The sequence below is a fragment of the Acomys minous genome (assembly GCF_964271855.1).
Source record: "Acomys minous genome assembly, chromosome: 7".
Taxonomy (NCBI): domain Eukaryota; kingdom Metazoa; phylum Chordata; class Mammalia; order Rodentia; family Muridae; genus Acomys; species Acomys minous.
The window spans coordinates 22,387,349-22,410,104 of record NC_140488.1 but is presented as its reverse complement, the minus strand read 5'-3'; the positions used below and the strand labels follow the sequence as shown (position 1 = coordinate 22,410,104).

Sequence of the window (22,756 nt, the reverse complement as noted above, 5' to 3'; positions counted from 1 at the left end):
TAACCCAACTTTCACTTCAGTTTCCCTTGTAGACTCATCCTGTGCAGGGGACTCCTTGATACTTTCTAAAAAGACACACTTCCCACTCATCTAGTCTTTTTCTGGATCCAGGGTATGGTAGGAAAAGCAGACAGTGCTTTGGCTCAAGTTAGCAATGTGAAAGATTGACAAGAAATGTGGCAGTCTAAGGCAATTAGCCTGATTCTGTTCCTGCCAGTATTTCTCTGCAGACACCTCCAAGGAACTACCCAACAGTGCTGCGGAGCTCCAAATCCCAGTGATTGGACCAATGCTTTTCTAAGTGTGCTCTCTGTGGGAGTTTGGTCACTATGCAACTGATTGGGCTCCACTCCTGTCCTGCAGAGTCAGAAAATTTGGGGCTGGGTCACAGCAATTGGTAGTCCATCAAGCTCTCTCAGGGAATTCTGATGTGTTCTCAAGTTGAGGAAGTGCTGCCCTAAACTTTAGACACTGCCATAATTGCTAACTGGAGGTGGGGCTCTCTATGGCCCTAGTTGGATTCCTTTTTGCTAGAAGCGTCCTATTTCCCTTTGTAATTACCTTTTCACTGCTGTAATCATTTAATCTCTCTTCCTAGTGATGAGAACTACTACAACGGATGCCAAGTATATTTTTTTCATTCCTTTGTCCCCAGTATCTAGTACAATGCTTGGCACATACTGTTCCATCAGTGTTTGTGCAATGGGTAAGGAAGTGCCCTCATGGGCCACCTAAATTTCTAGGCCTCTCTTCGATTTAGCTTCAGCTATCAACTCAAAAGAACCCAGAATTAGCTGAGGGAGTCTCAATGGAAGGATTGCCTCTATGAGGCTAACCCACGGTCATGTCTGTGGGGTGCATTTTCTTGATTGCTGGGTGATATAGGCAGGCCCAGCTCACCATTGGAAGCTTTACCTTTGGGTTGTATAAGAAAACTGGCTGAGCATGAGGCAAAGGGAGCAAGGCAGTAAGCAGTGTTCCTCCTCAGTCTCTGCTTCAGTTCCTGCCTCTGAGTCCCTGGCTTAAGTTCTTGCCTGACTTCCCTCGAAGACTGACTATGGCCTAGCATTGGAGAAAAAAATCAATCCTTTCCTTCCCCGAGTTACTTTTGATCATGGCGTTTATCACAGCAACAAAAAGTAAACTAAAAGACACTGCCACATTTGCCCCATAATATACCTCCGCAAAAACTTCCTAAGACACTCATCTACTTACACTGTCCAAGCCGAGCTCTGTGTCCTGGTGTTCTGTAATCTCAGCACTTCTGTCTGGGCCAGGAAGACTGTTCTGACCTTGTGCCAGCCTGGACCACATGGTGAATACTAAGGAAGCTAGCGATACATAGGCAGACCTGTCTGCCTTCCCACCAAAAGTCTGCAAGTTGTCCATTATATTTTCCCTGTGAGCAGAGTACAACTGATAAACCAACATACATATTTTCCCTAACTTGAACTCCGTGATGAAGATAACTTCAAATTATTCCAGATGTGAGTCCCATCAGACAATTGTTATGCAAAGAAGTCACAGGGCAGCACGATCTGAAAGTTGTTTTCTTTTATTGATTTTCCCCAAAGGCTTCATTGTGAAAAACACTGAAGACTCAAGAGCCAGTCTAAGAAGGAAGAGGAAAAACATCTAATGAGTCCTTGTCCTTCATTGACACCAGCCCACCTCTTCTCAACCTTTGCTCTTCTAAGACCGCTTTGGCGAGACAGTAGATAGGAAATAGACAGTGAGAAACACTTGAACAGGGCTTCTCTCTGATTGATGTCAAGCTCGGAATAGAAAGTAGACAGCTGAGTCTAGCCACCTATGGAAGAGGCCTAGTATTTGCCAGTTTTTTCCTTGGTTGTGCAGACACAATAATAGTACAGACTAACTAAATTCTCACTCAACTCCCTCTCTTCTCCCCTCCCCTCCTCTTCTCTCACTTCCTTTTTTAAAATAGAGTTAACATAGGCTAATCTGGGCTCACTACGCAGTTGAGAATGAGTTTGAATTTCTGATCCTCCTGCTCCCCCCTCGCCTGTGGATTATGGGTATATACCACCACACCTAGTTTTTGCTGTTCTCAGGATTGAGCCAAGGAATCTGTACTGGGATAAAGCAAGTTTCTAGCCCTTGTCTAGACTGCTGATTTCCTAGCAAAACTCAGAAGTAGAGGTTTCATGTGAAGGCAGTAGCCTTCCTGCTGTCATTGAGTTTAGGCAGAAGGCACAGGCCTTGCCACCAGGCTAGGTCCATGCTCACTGTGAATGATGCATATAGCCCAAGAAGATGGATCAGGAGGAATGATGGGACTATGGTTTGTCTCCGAGTCCCTGCAGCAGAGTTTCCTGCTGGCCAGGTTTCAGAGGGTAAAGCTCAGTGGCCAGATCTCAGAAATGAAGTCATCCCTCATCCAAGGGCCTGGTGAGCAAGGTACTGCACAACAGCCAATGAGATGGACAAAGCTCTTTGTAACCTAGCCCACAAAGGCTGCCATTTACCTTAGAACACCATTCTCCTTCCCAGATCCCAAAAGACTGTTCCAGTCTAGCCTCACAAACACCCTGTGCACTGGAAAGGGCCATGTTGACCCTCACTTAAGAGGAAAAACTCAGAAGGAGCAAAGCATGTGCTTTGTTGCTTGTCCACTATGATCTTGGTTACCAAAGATGGCATGGAGTGGAGAGAAGGCCAGGCTTAGCTCCTCCCACCCTACCTGAGTAGCTCTCCTGTAGGCTGATTGATACTGTTCTCACTCATTCCACCAAATGGCTGACTTGTAGGCTCCATTTTCTTAGCACATATATTTTATTACGAACTTATTAACCGAGAGTACCTCACTTATAACCCGACTAACCTAAACAATAGGAAAAGGAGATTAAAGAATACAATAATGAAACCGTAAGGATATCATTTCTGAGGAATGGTTCTCCTGGTGTAATCAGCAGAAGTTCATCTGCTGGAACCTGGAGCAACCAGAACCCAGAACCTCAGCCAGAGCCCAGAATTTGAGCCACAGCCCAGAGCCCCAAAGCCTTCCCTGGAGCGGTTCTCTCTAGGAGCATCTCTAAGCAGAGCGATGAACAGCCAAAACTATCTCAAGTCTTCAAAGGCCCCGCCTCTTGTTTTTGGCTCACATTTATACCTCCTCTCAGAATTTGTTCAAGGATGCTTTTCAGCTGGTTAACAACCAATCTCCCCCACATAATGGTACGACTTCTAAGGGGATAAACATCATCTGCTCTCTCACAAGTCTTTTCTCATCCCCCACTTGTGATCTAAACAAAAAACATGTTTTTCTCTCCTTTACTGCCTAGTGACTGCCAAGGTATCCCGGCTCCCATGCACTCTGCAAAGCCAACTATAGGAATCCTTGCCTGCGTCCTCTCCAGAGACAGGCCAGAGGAGCATAGGGTGGCCTAAGGTGTCTAGGATCTCTACAGTGCTCCCGGAAGCAGAGTCCTAAGGGCAGCTGGAAGCCACACTTGAAGCTTTGGGGAAAGTGTGTATACACACCCAGAAGGATTTAAAGGTGGGATGGGGATGGGGATTGGGAGGACCACGTTCTTATGTTACCCATATCTGCTTATTTATGCCTATGGTGCTTTTCATTACACAGCAGTTTTACGTGTTTTTTTATTTTTGTTTTTGTTTGTTTGTTTGTTTTGAGACATGACCTCATGTAGCCTAGACTGACCTCAGAATCCTTATGTAGCTGATGCTGGTTTTAAACTTTTGATCCATCTACAAAGTGGGGATTACATGTGTGCAACACCACTCTTGGTTACATTTGTTGTTGTTTATTTTTGCTTTTGTTGACATACGAAGAAACTAGTTTCACCGTGACACTCTCCTCTCTCTCTCTCTCTCTCTCTCTCTCTCTCTCTCTCTCTCTCTCTCCTCTCCTCTCCTCTCCTCTCCTTTTCTCTCCCCCCCCCCCACACCATGCTCTTATTCACTTCCCCAGGACCTATCTCCCCCTCTGGATGATTCTTTTCCTCCCCAAATAGTTTCTTTTCTGCTTTCATGGTATATGTTCTGTTACCCACCACCCTCTTCTTCTCCCTTTTTTTTTTGTAGGTTTCTTCCGCCCTATCACTATTTTATTTTCATTAAAGGATCACTTCTAACATGCTTTACTTAAAATAGACATCTAGGCCTAGGAATGTGGTTAGGTTAGTGAAGTGAGTACTTGCCTGCCAGGCACCAAGCCCTGGGTATGGTGGATCCCAGCACTCAGGCGGTAGAGGCAGGAAGATCAGATGTTCAAGGACAATTTCAGATACCTAGCAAATTGGAGGCTAGCCTGTCTCCAAACATGTAAGTAAACAAAACAGGAAGCCAAAGACTTCCCTTTGTGTTGAAATACATCAAGACCATCTGGGGAAGGCTAGAACACAAGGCATCTAAAAGGAGCTGAACCCGTGTAGACTGTAAAACACTGTGCTCAACACATTGTTGATCTGTAGAACAATTGCAAATGATCCATGTCAGAGTCCCACCTATCGTCACGTCCTGTCCTACTTGAGAACTTACATGTGAACTTATTTCATTGATTCCTAGATGTCCTTGCCTGGCTTTTAGAGGGCGTCATGATCTTATTGGTACATGGTAGGCAAAAGCTTTTTCTACTGAGCCACATATCCATTGCTAACTCTGCTTTTTCCCCTTATTGTTATTTATTGTCTTCCAGTATCTTGCCTGCATGTATATCTGTATACCGTGGTCATACCTAATAGCCACAGAGGAAAGAACAGGGCTTTGGATCTCCTGGAACTGGAGCTACAGATGATTGTAACCTGCCATGTGGATGCTAAGAATTGAACCCCAGGTCCTTTTTGTTTTGTTTCGTTTTGTTTTTTGTTTGTTTGGTTGGTTAGTTGGTTTTTTTTTTTTTTAGTATTTTTAAAATTTTTATTAATTTATTCAGATTACAACTCAATTGCCATCCCATCACTTGTATCCTCCCATTCCTCCCTCCTCCCTCCTGCTTTTCACCCTATTCCAGGTCCTTTGAAGGAGTAGTCAGTACCCTTACCCTCTGGTTCATCTTGCCATCTTCTCTGTTGTTATTTCATTTTTTTTGGTGAGACGAGGTTTCTCTGTGTAACAGCCCTGGCTGTCCTGGAACTTTCTTTGTAGACTAGGCTGGCCTCAAACTTACAGAGATCTGCCTGCCTCTGCCCCCCTAGAGCTGATATTGAAGGTGTGTGCCACCACGCCTGGCTCTGTTTTGTTTTTTTAAAAGCATCATTCTTTTCTGCCTTCCTTACTACCAGCACAACTGCCCACCTATCCTTTATGGTCCACAGACAACAGTCAGTCTTCCTTTCCTGCCTTTCCTCCTGCAACTGACTGCACAGCAGCCAGTGCTGGGTTGCACAGTTGAGGCAACTGGCAGCCCACACACAGTGAGAAGAAACCATCTTGAGTCCTTCCCACAGGAGCCCCAAGTTTAATTCCCTCTTTCGCTTGTTTATTGAAATTCTACCCTCCCATTGAGGCCAGCTTTGTCCCTTCCTTCTCCATCAGGGTGCACAGCTGTCCAGGGCCCTGCAGGCCAGCTGAGAACTCATGAACTCGGGAGCATGTTTTCTGGGCAGCTCTGCCTCTCTGGTGGGACTATGGGGCTACCTCAGGGCAGAGACCTCACTTCACATTTTCCCTCTTGCCCTCCCATGTGGAGACCAGGAAAGAATATGTCATGAATTATGGTCTTGCCTCAAGTTTGGTGTGGTTTTCAAGGCCCACACATATCCAGAGACAGATTACTACTATCCAGTGACTGGTCATCCTGTGGGCATTTTCTCTTTCTAGTCCATTTCTCAGGATGATAAGGATTTTCGTGTTATTTTCATGGACATAAGTTTAAATTTCCCATCAAAAAACTGGGAACCACTCTGTAATGTGGGTCATATATGGGTCTACCCAGGCTTTCCATGTAGGCTGATAACCTAAGGAACTGGGTGAAGCAGAATAATAAATATGGTATACTCATCTCTGACAACTCCCTCAAATGCCGTCCCCTTCTGTCATCTTACTGGGAATTCCCTGTGCAACCTAAGGCTAGTGCTTCCTCTTGGCTAGTTGCCATCAGCTAACAGGGCCATGAGTTTACTGAGTATGGCTGAACTCCTTTTTCTTCACAATGAGTCATTCTTGGGGGGCGGGGAGTAGTTGGTCTTCAGCTCTTTCAGTTTGCAAAGCCACCCTCCAGCCCCAGCTCTACACATCTAGGGTATACTGATAAGCAATGCATTGCTTGCTCTTTACTTGGAGGTGTGGCCCTACATCCCTGTTGTTTGTGCTGTCTCTGTGTCTCTGTACCCTGTAGGTGAGTGGAAGGCAGAGTCCAGAGTGCACCTAGTTCAGAACCTCCTCCATTCAGCTCACTGCCAAGTGGGCATGCCAGGACATGCGTTTATCACAATGGCTTTCATTTCCTTCCCTGTGTGCAGAATGGCAAGTCAAGATACCTTCTCAGTAGGGTGTGGTAGTGCACACCTATAACCCCAGCACTTGGGACATTGGCCTTGGCTGCAAAGCAACTTCAAGGCTAGTCTGGACTGGAGATCATGTCTTAAACAGAAAAGCTTCTTCCTAAAGCATGGATTCTGTCTTTGCATGGCTTATTTCCATTCTTTAGAATGCTCTAAATCCAGCAGGAGAAACCTCTTTTTAACAACACCCTATTTATGGACTGGCTCAGTGGGCTAAATGCCTGCTCTGAAAGCATGACCTGAGTCTGAGTTCAAATCCTAAGAACTTATATGTAAGACTGGCCACAGAAGTCCAGCCAGTAACTCCAGCCCAGGAGTTGGGGGCACAGTGATTCTGGTGGTAGAAACATTGAGCTGTAAGTTCAGTGAGACATCTTATCCCAAAATAAAAGGTAGAAAGCAGTAAAGGAAGAGAAGATATCTATGCCAACTTTTGGCTTTTTGCATGCTGACACACTCATATCACACACACACACACACACACACACACACACACACACACACACACACACACACACACACACACCACCCAGCACTGCCTGTTGGTTTATATTCCTTGTCCAATCTCTGATTCCTATGTGACTTTTAAGATGGAATGGTGTTAAGAAGCCCCAATTAGGCCCACTGGGCCTCGCTTATCTAAAGGTGGTTTTTCTTGTGTCAAGATTCCCAGCTGATAAAGCAGGTATGCATTTCCCCTACAGAAATCATGGTATATTTTTCTCTCATCAGCTTGTGTCATGTTCAGCTCATTGAGCCTTCCCAGCACTGCAGGTGTCAGGGTATCTGCCAGGACCCTTTCACATATGACCATCCGAGGCTATCTTGGATGATCATTTAATATTAGTTCTTTAAGAGAAAACCTATTGATATCCCATAGGCACCATCAACATCACTGGATCTCTTTCAGCTTTGAAGTCCATAGAGCAAAGAATCACTGTGTGAGATGAGAAATGGGTCTCCAGGTGGCCTTGGACTTCCTTTACTCAGGTCAGCCAAGTCACCCAGTACCTTCTCCAGCCATTCATCCGACTCTTCCTCGGGACTAGGATAGCTTTCTAGCTGGCCAGCTTGACAAGAGTCCTTCCTTCCTTCCTAATGATTCAGATGCCATGGAGTAAAGAGAAAAGAGATCGCAGAAGGATCAGCAGCATTTGAAATGAAGAAGAGAGACCCGGCTTTGCTTCTGATTTACTTCTTGCCCTTATTTGTATGCTACCCTTAGATAAGTTACCTAACTTCTTCTAGACCTTTTACTCTTCTGGATGACGGTGTGACCTCTAACCTGCAGCACTGGGTGAGGTAATCAATGTGGCCTAGTTCTAGTGTCAAGCCTATCATTCTTCCCACCTGTGGTGGTTTGAAAACGAATTGTTCCTCTAGGCTCATAGATTTGCATGCTCGGTCACCAGGAAACGGCACTATTTGAAAGGATTAGAGCTGTGGCCTTGTTGGGGTGGGTGTCGGCTTGTTGAAGGAAATGTGTCACTTGGGCTTTGGGGTTTCAGAAGCCCATGCAAGGTCCAGTTCTCTCTCCCTGCTGTTTGTAGATCAGGATGTAGAACTCTCAGCATCTTTTCCAGTTCCATGTCTGCCTGAGAACTGCCATGCTCCCACCATGATAACAATGGACTAAACTCTGAAACGGGAAGCCAGCCCCAATTCAATGTTTTCCTTTGTAAGAGTTACCATGGTCATGCTATCTCTTTCCAGCAACAAAACACGAAGACACCACTTTACTTCTTTCAGGACAGGTAACGAAACAGCAAAATGTTTGTTTCCTGATCTCACTAAAATGTGCCCCAATGACTGTTCACTGCTGCTGCCAAAGCTGGTGGTAAATGATTCAGAAGGAAATGGCAGAGTTAAAAACAATAAAACCTTTTTCATTCCACTTGAAAGGAGGATTTAGAACAGGGCCTTGGAAGGCCTTTAAAGACACATTTCATTAAAACAGCACTGAGATCTACATACATGTTAAGAAAAATCACCCATTGACTGATTGTGGCCAATCCCATTCCAAATGCACTATACAGTGGGTCCCCATGAACAGCAGCTAATGGTGCACTTTTGGTTATCTGTGGTGAGGAAAAACAATCTTGGGCAGTGGTAAATCTAAGAAATTCTATTTGGGCTCTGGCATGCATCTTATATATAATTCTTTCTTGGCAGGAGACTTACCTTTCTAATTATGTTCCCTTTGGGCTATTATTAAAATCACTCTGCATTTCCTAAGCATATGCCACTGACAGCCAGAGTAAGTAAGGTCTACCTAGGATTAAGTACTGAAAAATACATTATCAGTCAATTATAGAATGTATGTATGGGGCTGTGTGCACACAAAAGTCTCTTCTAGCATTGCCACACAAGAAACAAAAATTAAGAATAATATGAATGGGTAAAAGTTCTTGCAAAAACTTTTTCAGAGATCCATGTACAAGATTATATAATCCTTTTGGAGTCATGATGTATATATCCTCTTTGGGGGGTCATCTATTATCAGTTTTTACCTGCTAGGATTGATGCATTACTCTTGCTATTGCTCTTGTGAAGTTTTAACTTTTTTTTCTATTGATTTGTTAAGAAATTTCAAAAATAGGGCTACGTGTGTACTTCAGAATTCTTATGTTAAGAAAGCAGAACACTTTAATATGTGCAAAACCCAGGATTCCTTCTCCCTCACCAGAAGAAAGGAAAAAGAGGGGAGGAGGAGATGAGAAAGTCAGCTACTTGGGAGGCTGAGGCAGGAGGTTCACTTGACCCCAGGAGCTGAGGGCCATCCTGAGAAAAACAGGAAGATACCACCTTAAGAAAAAGAAATGTATTCTGTCCATTGGCTAGATCTGGGTAGGGGCTTAAGGTTTACCGCCTGTATTGTCCTTGGCTGGTGCCTTAGTTTGAGCGGGACCCCTGTGCCCAAATCTGCCTATCATAATGTTCTATTTGTAGGCTTCTAGGACCCTCTGGGTCCTTCTACTTTGCCTTTCTCCCATGATTCTCTCATCTAGAGTCCCACTAGAATGTCCTCTCCTCTGTCCCAGTTTCCTGGTAAGTGAAGGCTTTCGTGGGACATGCCCGTTGGGCTAATATGCAGATATAAGTGAGTATATACCATTTGAGTCTTTCTGCTTCTGGCTTAACTCACTCATTATGATCATTTCTAGCTCAATCCATTTATCCACAAATTTCGGGAGTTCCTTGTTTTTAATAGCTGAATAGTATTCCATAGTGTATATGTACCACAGTTTCTTTATCCATTCTTCTATTGAGGAACACGTAGGCTGTTTCCATGTTCTGGCTATTATGAATAAGGCTGCTATGAACATGGTTGAGCAAATTTTCTTGCTGTGTGCTGGAGCATCAGAGAGTGGGATATTACTTTCTCACATACTCTGGTGCCTCACCTTTGACCATGTCCCCTGGACGGGGAGACCTGGTGGCACTCAGAGGAAGGACAGCAGGTTACCAAGAAGAGACTTGATACCCTATGATCATATAGAGGGGGAGGTAATCCCCCTCAGTCACAGTCATAGGGGAGGGGAGTAAGGGGAAAATGGGAGGGAGGGAGGAATGGGAGGATACAAGGGATGGGATAACCATTGAGATGTAACAAGAATAAATTAATAAAGGAGGAAAAAAATAAAAATAAAAAATTTAAAAAAAAAGAAAAAAAGAAAAAGAAATGTAAAAAGTATTTAATGGACATTCATGTTGGAAAATAACTTCTGTGGGTTTTTACTAATAAATGCTGAACTCAGAAGTCTTTTTACACACTGATCCATAATCACTCAATTCAACACAAAAACCAAATTTGTGTATAATAAATTCCTGAAGTGTGGGACAGGTAAGTTCATGCAATAACCAGAATCCATTTACATATTTTCCTAATACTCTAATTTCCATCCATCAGTGATGACTGATAATGCTGAAGGCATCAGAAGCTTGAGAACGCTTTAGAGTTCTGTATCCTATGAAGTCACAAGTACATTCCAGGTCAAGATTCCTTCTATCCATTCCCATACATTACTAGTGGTGCCATGTTCGTCCCAATAGCTTTGCTTAGTGTTGTCACAATGGTAATAAGAAGACTGAATCTTAACTCAAATGTGGTGCACTTAAGTTGTGGCCCCATCATTCCAGATGGTCCATCTTGCTACTCAATATTGGCTTCTTGAAGAACTACACTGAGACAATTCTTGGCCATATGCACTAAAAATCAAAGTATAGAACCAATGCAAAGTCATGTTCTTTGTGTAGGAGTCCTAAAGTACCTCACAGATCCGTTACCATTAGTCTTCTACTAGCAATATGTTTCAGCTAACATAGTTAGGAAAATAAGATATGACATTCTGATGTTCTTGCCCCCACATGTGTACCACCATATTCAGTTTATGAGTTGCTAGAGATGGAACCTAGGGCTGCCTTACACATGGCAGGCAAGCATTCCATCAACTTGGATACGTCCTCAGCCCCCTTCAACTAGTTTCATAAGCACAAAGCGTTTTTTAAAAAGAAGAATTAATAGTTTAAAAGTATGGAAACTCAATTTACGAGGTTATCATAGAATGCAGTCACGTTTTTCTCAGTAAGTTCTGAATTGGATGCTTTCTGAATTCTTTTCGATTGTTTTCAGGAGGGCAAGATGTAGTTTTACATTTGACAAACAATGAGATCTCTGTTTCTCTGTCTCTCTCCCTCCCTCCCTTCCCCTTCTTCCCCCCTCTCATACACACACACACACACACACACACACACACACACTCACTCACTCCTCTAATACAGTGGATCTCAATGTTAGTGCTGCAACCCTTAAATGCAGTTCCTCATATTGTGGTGAGCCCCAACCATAATTTTCATTGGAATGTTGCTAGTTATGGATCGTAATGTAAATCTCTGACATGCAGGTTATCTGATACGCAGTCCTGTGAAAGGGGTCATCTGACCACCAAAGCAGTCGCAACCCACAGGTTGAGAGCCTCTACTCTAGTAAACGCTGTGTAGAACTTCTTCACTGTGTGAGTAAACATTATCCTTTCAACACAAAATGGGAAGTAGAATTATGTATGGCACCATCTACACTTATTTTATTATTGGTTCTATTATCACAAGGAACAACTTATATTTCACGTAAACTTCTGGATTTCTAAATAAGTCTAACCCAAATATTAAGGTGCAAATCAGTTCTTTGCAGTTCTTTTACTCTTATACAAATAATAGGTGTTCACTCTTTTAAAAATAATATACAATCTGAGTTATGAAGGTTTTTGACAATATTTTCCCTAATTTTTTCCTTAAATGTAAAGTAAGTGTTTGAAAGAAAATGACTTTATGACTAACTTGGTAAAACACTGGTCCTTCACATGCCGCTAACTTTGGGGACGTTAAGGTCTGCTCATAAGGCTTTTATTCTGCCTCATACTCCAAACGCTAAAGGGTTTGCCTTCGTTCCTTTCTTTTTTTTTTTTTTTCCAGGACGGGAGGGGGGTGTGAGGGTAAGCCTGCCAGCTGGTGAGAAGCCAAAAGTTGTCCAGTCAGACCTAATGGAAAAATCTATGATTTGTTTATTTCATAGTTCAAGTTCAAAAGCAAGAGTCAATTTAAATAATAGAAGGGTAACAGGGGAAAAATGTAAAGAAAGAAAACAAATCAGCAAGCGTCCAGAAAAACCTTCAAGAATATTTAATTCGGAAAATGTTATTGGTTTGGAGGACTTGACTGAAAGAAAACAGCTGGGCAGAGTTCAAGGTTTTAAATGAAAAACAATCTAACAAGGTCTACAGGGATAACTCTTTGAGCTGTATTTTGGAGACCAGCTTCATTTCTACCAAGTAAGAGTAATAGCAGTCTAAGCTAAAAAGGAAATTCCTCACAACTGAGGTACTTACCAACTCTCAACACATTTTCCAAGTTCTCACAAGGCAGACCAGCTAGTTACAATCTGTTTTTCTTCTTACAGAAATGGAGCTATGTTTTCTGTGATTTGCTTAAAAAAACAAACACTTTTACACACCAGCCAGAATATGCCTATTTTATTAACATCATGCTTTAATAAATAACTGGCTACTTCTAATAAAATTAAGCCTCTGTTTACAACAGCCCCCAGTATTTTATTTTGACCATTCTGTAGAATTTGGTGTAAAAAGTTGAATGAAATGTAGACCCTGAGCTATCAAGTAATTATGTTTCAATATAAAAATAGAGATTTCCTCTTATAGCTGAAAACTGAACAGTAACATGAGACAACCTCTCTGTGGGCTTCCTGTTCTGTAGCATTCTGGGATCTAAATGACTTTTAAACAGGAAGAGAGACTTGTATGGCTCTAGTCTTTCTGAAGACTGAGAACTCCTTTTGAAATGATCTGCTGCATTCCCCAGGTTTTCTAACTGGTCTTTTTTATATAAGGAAAGGGCTTCCTAGGGGGCAAGGCAGTGGGCAGTCTTTGGCTTGGAACAGTTAGGGCCTTCGCCAGTTCACCCACGTGGCTAAGTGTCAATGAGAAGATGTGGTCTTCTCAGTTTTACCTCCTCCCAGTCCTCCCACAAAAAATCTCACCACCCAGTTCTCCTCTCAGTGAGCTTCATGCCTGGGAGGGGTAGCAAATGGCCGCAAACCACTCCGAGTCCTTCATCTAACTAACCAAAAGGGAGTGGCAAAAAAAAAAATCAAATTAGATAACCCTACACTCTTTTAAAACTGGAATCTTAAAACTGGAATTTAAAACAAACCAACAAAAAAGCCAATACAAATATATACACACAGACAAAAATCTCTGCTCAAAAGAGTGTCAACAGCTATTCCCTGAGCCCAGGCTGTACCCCAGTTCTGGCTAGCTGCCAGACACCTCCCTTTTATGGCACTCTTCCCAGAGTGGTCAGTGGGTCAGAAAACTGGATCACTCTAACATAGGGGAATAAATGATATTGTTGGTCCAGCTACTGCCATCAGGACAATGAAAAAAAAAAGTCTTGAGTGCCTTTCATCTTTCAAGGGAAGACTACATCAAGAATCTTTATTTTTCTGCATGGGGTACACTTTAAGTATGGGTGGGTTCAACAAATCGAACTATGTGTGACTCAGCTCAATCAAAATCGGTGGTCTACAGTCTCTTCCAGCCCCCACTTTGAATGAGGTCTAATTTTCTCCTTGTACTGGTTGTCTGAATACAATCTGAAAAGTGGCTCAGCAGCCTGCTTGTGCCTTCACATTCTGTCCTAAGTTAATACAAACAAACAGAAGAAAGAAAACCCAAAGTCACCTCCACTTCTCTCCAGGTAAGGCAGCAAAAAATAACAGGGATGAATGGAAATTTTACGGCTTATTTGGGTTTTTTCTTTTAATAAGATAACATGATAAATAAACCTGCTTCTGTACAGCTATTTAATATTTCAGAAATACGTACATGTTACATGCCAAGAAAGGACCCTGGTTTTCTTGTGAGAAACAAGGTGAGATCATAATTGGAAAAGAAAAACCCCACAAATAAAATGAGAGAAAAAAAAACAAACAAAACAAGAGTGATAAGATCACAAATGCACAACTAACTACAGTTCTGTACCTACACTGTTAGCCACGTTTAACATGATTCTGAAGGAGCAGGAACAAATTTAACTTCAGGAGTCCCTGCTGGCCCCTCAAACTGAATGAGAAAAACAAAGTCAACATTGCTTAAACCAGTGGCCACATAGTAAAAACTGTACATTGTTGTCCATTCATTTAAAAAGCAAAGTCACTAGGATGGTAAAAAAGTGAGAACTGGTGCCTTTTTAACTTTCTGAGGATGAACATTTTTACTCAGAGTTTGACAATTATCTCCACTCTCTCTGCAAAACGAAGAACAAGATGCAGAGGACAGTGAGGAGGTAGGGTTTGGCCTCTGCATGGGCACCGGCACTGTCGGCTTTCTCATTGGCACTCTTCCCAGAATGGTCAGTGGCATTGTACTCAAACTCCGAAGGGCACTGCTGATATTCACATCCACTTCCACTTCCTTCTCCACTGCTCTCATCACCTACGTTGAAAAATAAAAATAAAAAAAAAGAGAGAGAGAACAGAGATTTCATGGCACATATTCTTTTCAAGTCAGATAAGAGCAAACCCCCATACTTTAAAAACCACCAAGGCTTACTGATATCAAAGAAGTCCACATCATTTCCATTGTAAGCAGCCTTCATTTTACTAGTCATAACCCGAAGGGCCATGATCTGACGAAGGATCAGTATGTCCGGTTTGGTGGTGTCAACCTGGACTTCCGGGTTGTTGCCCTGGTTGGCTAATCCATTTCCTGTCACTGCAAACAGGTACCTGTAAGAAAGAAATGGTCCCATTGAAATGATCAGTGAGGACGAGAAATCAAAGACTTTGCTCAATTTTAGGATCTTCACCAAGGACGGTGGAAGAATTCTTCCACTTACAATCACTGTAATTGCTGCTTATCCTGGGAATGTGTAGTTTCTATGATGTGACTGTAACCTTTGTGAAAGCGATCCCTTTCTGTGGTAATTATTCTGTCAAAGAAAAAGACCCCATGAATGGGTGCTTATCTCAGTCACAGAGTGTGCCAGGGTGGGACACAGAATCACCAAGAAAGAGAATGTGACCTTGTGAGATGCGGCACTTTATAAAGCCATGCCCCTGAGCCATGGGCCATAGATCCTGAACGCTTTTCAATAACCCTTAATATTGCAATGTAACTACTGCCAAACCTAGTCCTTTGTAAGTATCTGGGTGCCTTTCTGAGCACCTAAGTGGTAAAGCTCATGCCTAAGGCCGTCTAGAAACTGTGTCGTCACCATCTACAGTGAACTGTTTCCCTTGGGTAACAACTGAGAAAGCCATCTTGGAAGGCCAGGCAGGAACCCAGGACAAGAGAGGCCGCTGCTTCTGTAGCAGACACTGACCTGCTTTTGCCCTTGCCGTTCCAGCAAGCATCCTCATTGCCATTTCCTGCTGCCATCCTGTCATCGTTGCAAACGGTGCTTGGCAGAGAGGACCAGAACTTCTTAGCTTGTTTCAGCTTCTCCTTGACATCAGTAACCTAAGGGGGGAAAAAAATGGTCTGCCCATGAACAAATGCAAAACTACCGTGTGTGATCTCAGCCCTCGAGTTTGAGGTCAGTTGTGGGAGTTCCAAATCAACCTGGGATAAAAACAAAACCCTGCTCCATTTGTGTTGGGGTTGTAGCCACTGACACATTGCCTGTGATTCTTCGCCCTCGCTTCTGAAAGCAACCCCAGTTAAACTCACTGGTACACACACACACACACACACACACACACACACACACACATACACAAAGTAGAAAGGAGAGTAATTTGGAAGAGGACAAAAAAGGGTAACAGGGATAAATATGATCAAAGCACATTTGTATTTAAAACAAACAATGGGGCTGGAGACACGGCTCAGTGGCTAAGAGCACTTGCTCCTCTTACAGGGAACCTGGGTTTATTCCCAATACTTACTTGATAGCTCACAACTGTCTATAACTTCAGTTTCAGAGGATCTGATGGACTGCTGTGTCGTTTCCACTTACCAGGTACACAAGTGGTACACACACACACACACACACACACACACAAGCAAAACACTCATATACGTGAAACAAAATAGTAATAAAAACCACAAGCAAGCAAATACTGGCATTGTTAATACAAGGCCATCTCAAACAACTAAGTGAAACCCAAACTATGTACGGATGTGCCTTTTGATCATTTCTAAATATCTCTGAAATTATACGCAACTCGGTGTTTCAAGTACAGGCTGAAGAAATATATGAAGGCTTTATACTCAGAAATAAATAATCTCTCAGAGAAATTAATAGATCAAAGGAAAACGCTAAAGGAGCTGTCTGGATCCACTGTCTACCTCCTCATGTGAGTGCCATCTGAAGACCACCAAGCCTTTACCCTGTAAACACAGTCTTTTCACCCTAGGCTTTTATGGTCTGCATCAAGCACCCACAGTACACAGGAAAACTTGACTGGCATTATTCTCCCTCCTTTCACATCAGCATCCCATCAGGCTTCCTGCTCTGAGTTCCCTCTTCCTACTGTGCTAGTACTCCCAGGTTGCCATAGCATGCTTCCACGTGTGCAATCTGCCTATATCCTATAATTATCCTCCTAGCCTACCACTATCACTTTACACCTTACTTTAGGAAGCCTAGACCATGTAGCTAGTTCTCTGTCCTCAACCCACTTTAACTTTAAAAATCCCATATACTAAAATGCATCATGAAAGTTTTTAAAAAATATTTAAAAATGCAATAAAGACAAACTGAATCAAGTTTGTCTTGCTATATGAAGACACCTACTTGGAAAAGGTGATTAGGAAAGAGTAATCAATGGTAAAGATACCTTTCTGCACAAATAAGGACTTCCAGAGATACTTGATCATTTGCTTATGTACAAGACAAACAGTGATCATAGCTGGACCCTTTGTGTATGGTGCAAATACTGTGAGGATATTTTATAAATTGACATTATTTATTTTATTGGTCAAAAAAGTCCATGCATAACCTTAACAACTTAATGTTAACGTATAAAATAAAATTGAAAAATTTTAAGTTGTTTAATTATGAGGCATTTACTGAACACCACGGACTGGTACCCTTCTCCCTTTATTGAGGTCTTGAGACCCAGGATCTCTCTTATTGCCCTGTACTTCCCCCTGTGCTTAACCTAGTGACAGGTATGTAACAGATGCTCAGTAAACACAGTGATATTAAATGGACATCTAGAGTTTCAACCTATTTCCTTGGCTATACAGGAACTTTCTGAGACAGAAAATGAGGCACATTTACTGCCACACTCATAACTAGATTAAAAAGTTAGCATGTAAAAGACTCACGCTTGTATGCCTTCCAACCAAAAGTTCATTTTTTCAGCCAAATGTTTATACTTCTTTGCCATTAAACCCACCCATTCCTGCTAAAGTGCTCACCAGTCGGTCCAAGCTAGTGCCAGCTGCTGTGGTTGGACGTTGCTCTGGATGATAAGGTCTGAATCGAGCACTGAAGGCACTTTCAGAGATGGAACGAGAAATCCGTCCAGCTGGGAGAGACTTTGGAGGCCCACAGCCTTGGAAAACCTGCATAGGAAGTAAGTGAGTTCATATTGGGAATATTACATGACAAGGCAGAGGGCGTTTCTAGCTGTCCTACCCAGCATCCTCCCTTCAATACCTTCTGAGATACTTGAACACTATTATCTTGCATGTTCATAATAGCATCAGAAATCTTCACATCAATGGGATCCATAACCGACTCAATGTTGAAAGGGCCTTCCAGCCTCTCCGCAACCATCAGCATGGCATCTAACAAGGTTAGGAGAAAAACAATACAGCTCAGAGAGTAAACCATCAGTTTAGATTTGTGTTATCAATCTGATTATTTTACTGCCTTTGCTTTCTTGAAAGAGAAAGAACAGATTTTTTCAATGTATTCATATTTTCTAGTCATTTCCATAATCTCAAATTGCATCTGCACGTTATATATCAGTGGCATGCTAAAGTATGAAGGAGACAGATGAATGTTTTGTTTTGTGGCAAGGAAATTCAATCAGGAATCTTCTATCATTTGGATCATTCACTCCCTCTGATGTGAGCCAGCACCAGCTGACAACCCTCAGGTTGGGGGCAAAGGAGCATGCCCATTCTCCCAGACACTCCCCTGGGATTTTTTTTCCTTCCAGGTTCTATTTACAAGAGTTGAAAGCATAAATCAGTTACAATCCTGGCTTAGCAATTCTTTTCTTTCATTTTTTTTAATGAGACATTTCAGATCCTTGAGTGCACAGTTAGATAATACAAATGAAAGTGTTCTGGGAATTCTAATGACTTCAAATAATGAAACTTTGAGTATTGCCATTTTGGGGTTAAAATAAACTCATTATCAAGTGTGAGGGCTTCAATTGATTTAGTAGTAATACTCGTGCCTTTTTGTAGTCCAATGAAATCATGAGACAACACACAATGCACAAAATTGTTCATTTGTGCTATGTAGTTTTATTGATATCTGCAAGTCACTTTTATATTTTGGAGGAATCTGGCATTTTCTAGCAAGTGCTAGATTCCTTAAACAAACAAGCTGTTATTTGTTATAGCCATCTGTGCCTTTGGGGACTACGAGTTGGTATTTTTTTTCCTGATATTCGCACAAAAGTAGAACCCTTTGAAATGAAACCCCCACCAAGAGAAAAAAAGGATGCGTAATTATTAACATGCAGGAAACTTTTCAAAACCCTTCTTTTTACAATTATTAATTTGTACGGGGGTGTCTGTCTGTCTGTCTGTATGTGGGTATGTGCAAGTGAGAGTGGGTGCCTGTGGAGCCACAGTTGTCAGATCCCCTGGAGCTGGAGTTCAAGGTGATTGTGAGGCACCTGACCTAGGTGACAGGAACCAACTTGGGTCCTCTGGGAGAGCAATAAGTTCTCTTAACAGCTGAGTCCCAGCAGTTACCTTTTAAATAGGGCTTTCTCCTTTACACTCCAGTGCCAATAACTGACAAGCAAAGGAGTTAGACCTCCATTGTCAAATCCTATAGGTACTTCAATGTCAAGGACTAGAAGGGAGTATTCTTTTCCAGAAGGCTGGGCGTCCCTCTCAGCTGCTGAGCTTCTACCTAAGCTTCCTAGCAGGGGAAAAGGCTTTAACTATTAGCATATAAATGGAATCAAAGTTGGCCGTCAACCTTTTACCTTCCACCTAGAACAAATGCTACACAGCGTTTTAAAGTGTGAGGTCATTTCTCTAAACTACAATTCTAGTGTCACCAGCAATGAATAGATTTCTGTGAAGTGCGAAGTCTTAAAGTAATAGCAAATGAAGTTTCAGACCGCACTGTGGTAAGCACCAATAAAGTGATGCCTCTAACCTTTAAGTAAAGGCTGACAGCATGAATATGCCATTGTATTAGAGGAGAGAGGAAAATGCTTTTGATGTGCCAGCGAAAGGCCACTTTTGCAAACAAGTGGCATACAATGCAAACGTGTTCATCACTGTCAAAGTGTCAGGACCGCCACGTACAGAAAGCACATTCCTTTGCAAGCCAAGAAATCGCTGGCTCCAAATAAAAATATTATGACTAGATAATAAACATCTGAAATTTAGAGGTTTCAGTGGGGGAAGGGTCACATTTCATACCTATTTATTCTCCTAGCGGTGAGGAAAGGCCAGATCGATCGCTAATGTGTTTGTGAAAGACTGAAAGGAAATATAAACCCCAATTCTTCTGGCTGTTTGGCGTCTTTGTAAACTCAGAGATGCTGGCCATGCACAAGAGCCTGGGGATGGAGAGGGAAACCAGGCCTTTGTTGGGGCCGGTGCCATGGTGTTGCGTGTCGCACAGCTGAAGAATGCGACTGAGGAGGCATTCTGGCTGTGGCTCACAGCCCAAAGGCAAAGTTGCCTCTAACCCTGCAGAAAGTTATGGCTGTCCATCTATTGGCCCTTCTATAGCTGCCATCAATCCTCCCCTTAAAAAAAAATACCAAGAGAAATCTATCTATACCTGGCTGGTTTGGGTATTTTGATTTTCTTTTGGCCACAAGTCTCATATGCATGGGATATCATACTTGCTACCACCTCCCACCAGGAACTGGCTGGTCTCCCTGTCAACAACTCCAATACTAGATTCCCATTGGCAGCAAGAAACATATGACATTAATAGGGTTGGCTCCACGTCAAATGAATGTTAACAGAAACACAGTATGTGACAGACAATTAGAACCTAAGAATAATGTATGATTGTCTGAAAACCAACTTCTTTTGGTGGGAGTAGAAGAGCAGGCATTTGGTTTGCTTGGCAAAATAAGGCTAGCTTGTTATAAAGGTGAGTTTCCAATATCCGGACCCAAATTTGGACCCCTCCTCATGAAGACTGATGAGACTTCAGCACTTAGAACTTGTGGTGATAGGCAGATGCGGTTGTGGGTACAGGCAGAACCCAGCAGCAAGGCTGACTGGAAAAATATCCCTGCTCTGTTTCAGAGAGTCTTGAGTCTGGTCCAACCACAAGACCAGCTCAGGGCATCGGTCTGAACAACCCCTCCCATCTCACCCAGAAATGCATCCCTTTCCTGGGAATCAGCAGGGGTGGGAGAGGCCAAGTAAGGGGAATTGGGATGAGTGTGATCAAAAACCTTATATGCATGCATGAAAATGTCATGTGAAATCCATTATTATGTATACTTAGTGTATGCTCATAAAAAAAAAAACAATGTTGAAAAAGAAGTCTCCCTTCTCACTAGGGAAAGGGATTCCTTCTTCATTGTGCCTCTAATAAATAATCAGAAGCTGCATCTTCAGCCTTCTAACCTGACTGGAAGAGCTGAAAGCTGTTTCCTAACTTAACCCGCCCCCCAAGTTGTGGTTTTAAAGGAATAAAACAAATCCTTGACTATTCAGTAACTGTATAGCCATTTTAACAACAAAGAAAAACTCCCAAAGAGAGGGGGGGAATATTAATATTTACAGCACAGGCATATAATAGGGACTAAATTCTACAGCCATGGAGGAGATTAATTAAACTCCTATGAAAAATTGCATGAAAAAGAACAAGAGATTAACATGTGCATTATGCCTACCCATTTATATCAGCTTATTAGAAATAAAGAGTAGTGTATCCATTAAAAAGGTTTACATACAATTGCAATCACTCCAAAAAGTACCATTTAAAAATAGCTGCAGATAAATCATTTCCAAATCCCATCCATTTCCACTTGGGTTTAATTTTGTTTCTTCACAGATAGCACATGCAATTTTAAAACTACACTACAAGAACAGCAGCGACAACTTCAGGCTGGGAGCATCAATTAAGGCTGCAATAAGATGGTTCTGATATGCTGTGGATCTGTAACATCTTAAATGAGATGTAGAGGACTTTGTAGTTTAACGTGTGGATGTGCTGCAGGCTGAAATAACAAGACATAAGGTGGAAAATGCCCCTGTACTGCCCTCAGTGTGCCTAGGTAAGAAAGGAAGCAAAGCTCAATCATTGTCACCACATGCTTTTTGTATTGCAAGCCAAACTACTCCCTTGTCCCAGAGAAAAGCCTACTATGTGCAAAAGTCAAATAAAAGCACCACTGACTTTAAGAACTAAGTTTAACCAGCCATGGCACATTACACCCTTAATCCCAGCCATCTGGAGGCAGAGGCTAGGGGAGGGTGAGTTGGAGGCCAGCCTGGACTACATGGCAAGAAAACAAAAACAAGAATCACAACCAACCCAAAATTGCAATTTAGGAAGGAAACGTAAGTGAATTACAAATTCAGCAATTGTCTATGGGGGGAGAAGGGGGAGGGTAAGGGGATAATCTTAGGTAGGGAAACACCATAGTTCGTATTCCCATAGGACATTTTTTTTATCTCTCCCCTGGCTTCATTCTGGGCATGCCATACCATTTGTTTTTGTGTGCCTTATGGTTTTACGCCTCTCCTCCCATTAGATTCTACTTTTTTGTATATATAAAAAAAGATGTTTTAAATGGAGTTTCTAGCTTTGAGCTATTTACACCATAATTGTGCTTATATGCTTAATATGTACATCTTTTCCTCCCAGTGTCTGTGTTTAAGAATCTATGAGAGCCAATTTATTGATGCACTTTCAAACAGACTGAACTCAACAATTCACTGTCATGCTGCCTAAAAAGTATTTTATTACTCCAAGTCCCTTTACTCCAAAAAAGAGAAAAGAAAGAGAAAAAGAAAAATTAAGCCCCCCCCAACAAACAAAATGAAACAAAACAAATCAAAACCAAGGCAGCAAATTACATTCATGTTCCCATGACGTGAGAGATTTAGCAAACTTTAGGTTCTTACTCAGATATTTCCCTCTGCAGTTCTGCAATTGTTGAACTTCCCTATTTAAAAGAATGGGAAGATACACTGGTACACAGTAAGCACGTGTGTGAGGTTCCACCAGTGCTAGGTTTTGTGCATTTCAATACTGGCCATGGAGGGTTCAGGACTGATGGGCATTAAAGTGGATGACTGTTCGGTGCTTACATCGGGCTTGTGTTTTTCTAGAAATCATAACTGTCCTTCTCAGAACCTAGCCAGTTTGCTTAGAGTGCTGTCTGGGTTCTAGCAATGCTTTCCTACGTGGCAGAAATACTCAATGATCCCACCTTCTAAATAATCAGAGAAAGGCTCTGTCCACTCATGTAAGAGGGTAAGAGGATTCTACCATAGCTAAGCCCCCTACAAGAACAAATCTAGTAATTTTCCACATCAGCGTTCGGATCTGATGATCAAAGGCATAACTGG

At 42.3% G+C, this 22,756-nt stretch overlaps 1 protein-coding gene across 1 annotated transcript in view; it reads right to left on the bottom strand.

The window, feature by feature from the left end:
• Positions 1–12,144: 12,144 nt before the first annotated feature.
• GPC4 (glypican 4) overlaps positions 12,145–22,756 on the bottom strand; it is a 112,407-nt gene continuing 101,795 nt past the window's right edge. Inside the window, exons 5-9 of the mRNA XM_084790107.1 lie at positions 17,670–17,800; positions 17,429–17,575; positions 15,387–15,523; positions 14,615–14,790; positions 12,145–14,497 (exon numbers count right to left, since the gene is read on the bottom strand). Of these exons, the coding sequence (XP_084646233.1) occupies positions 14,295–14,497; positions 14,615–14,790; positions 15,387–15,523; positions 17,429–17,575; positions 17,670–17,800 (794 nt within the window). The 3' untranslated portion in view covers positions 12,145–14,294. The remainder of the gene's footprint in view (positions 14,498–14,614; positions 14,791–15,386; positions 15,524–17,428; positions 17,576–17,669; positions 17,801–22,756) is intronic.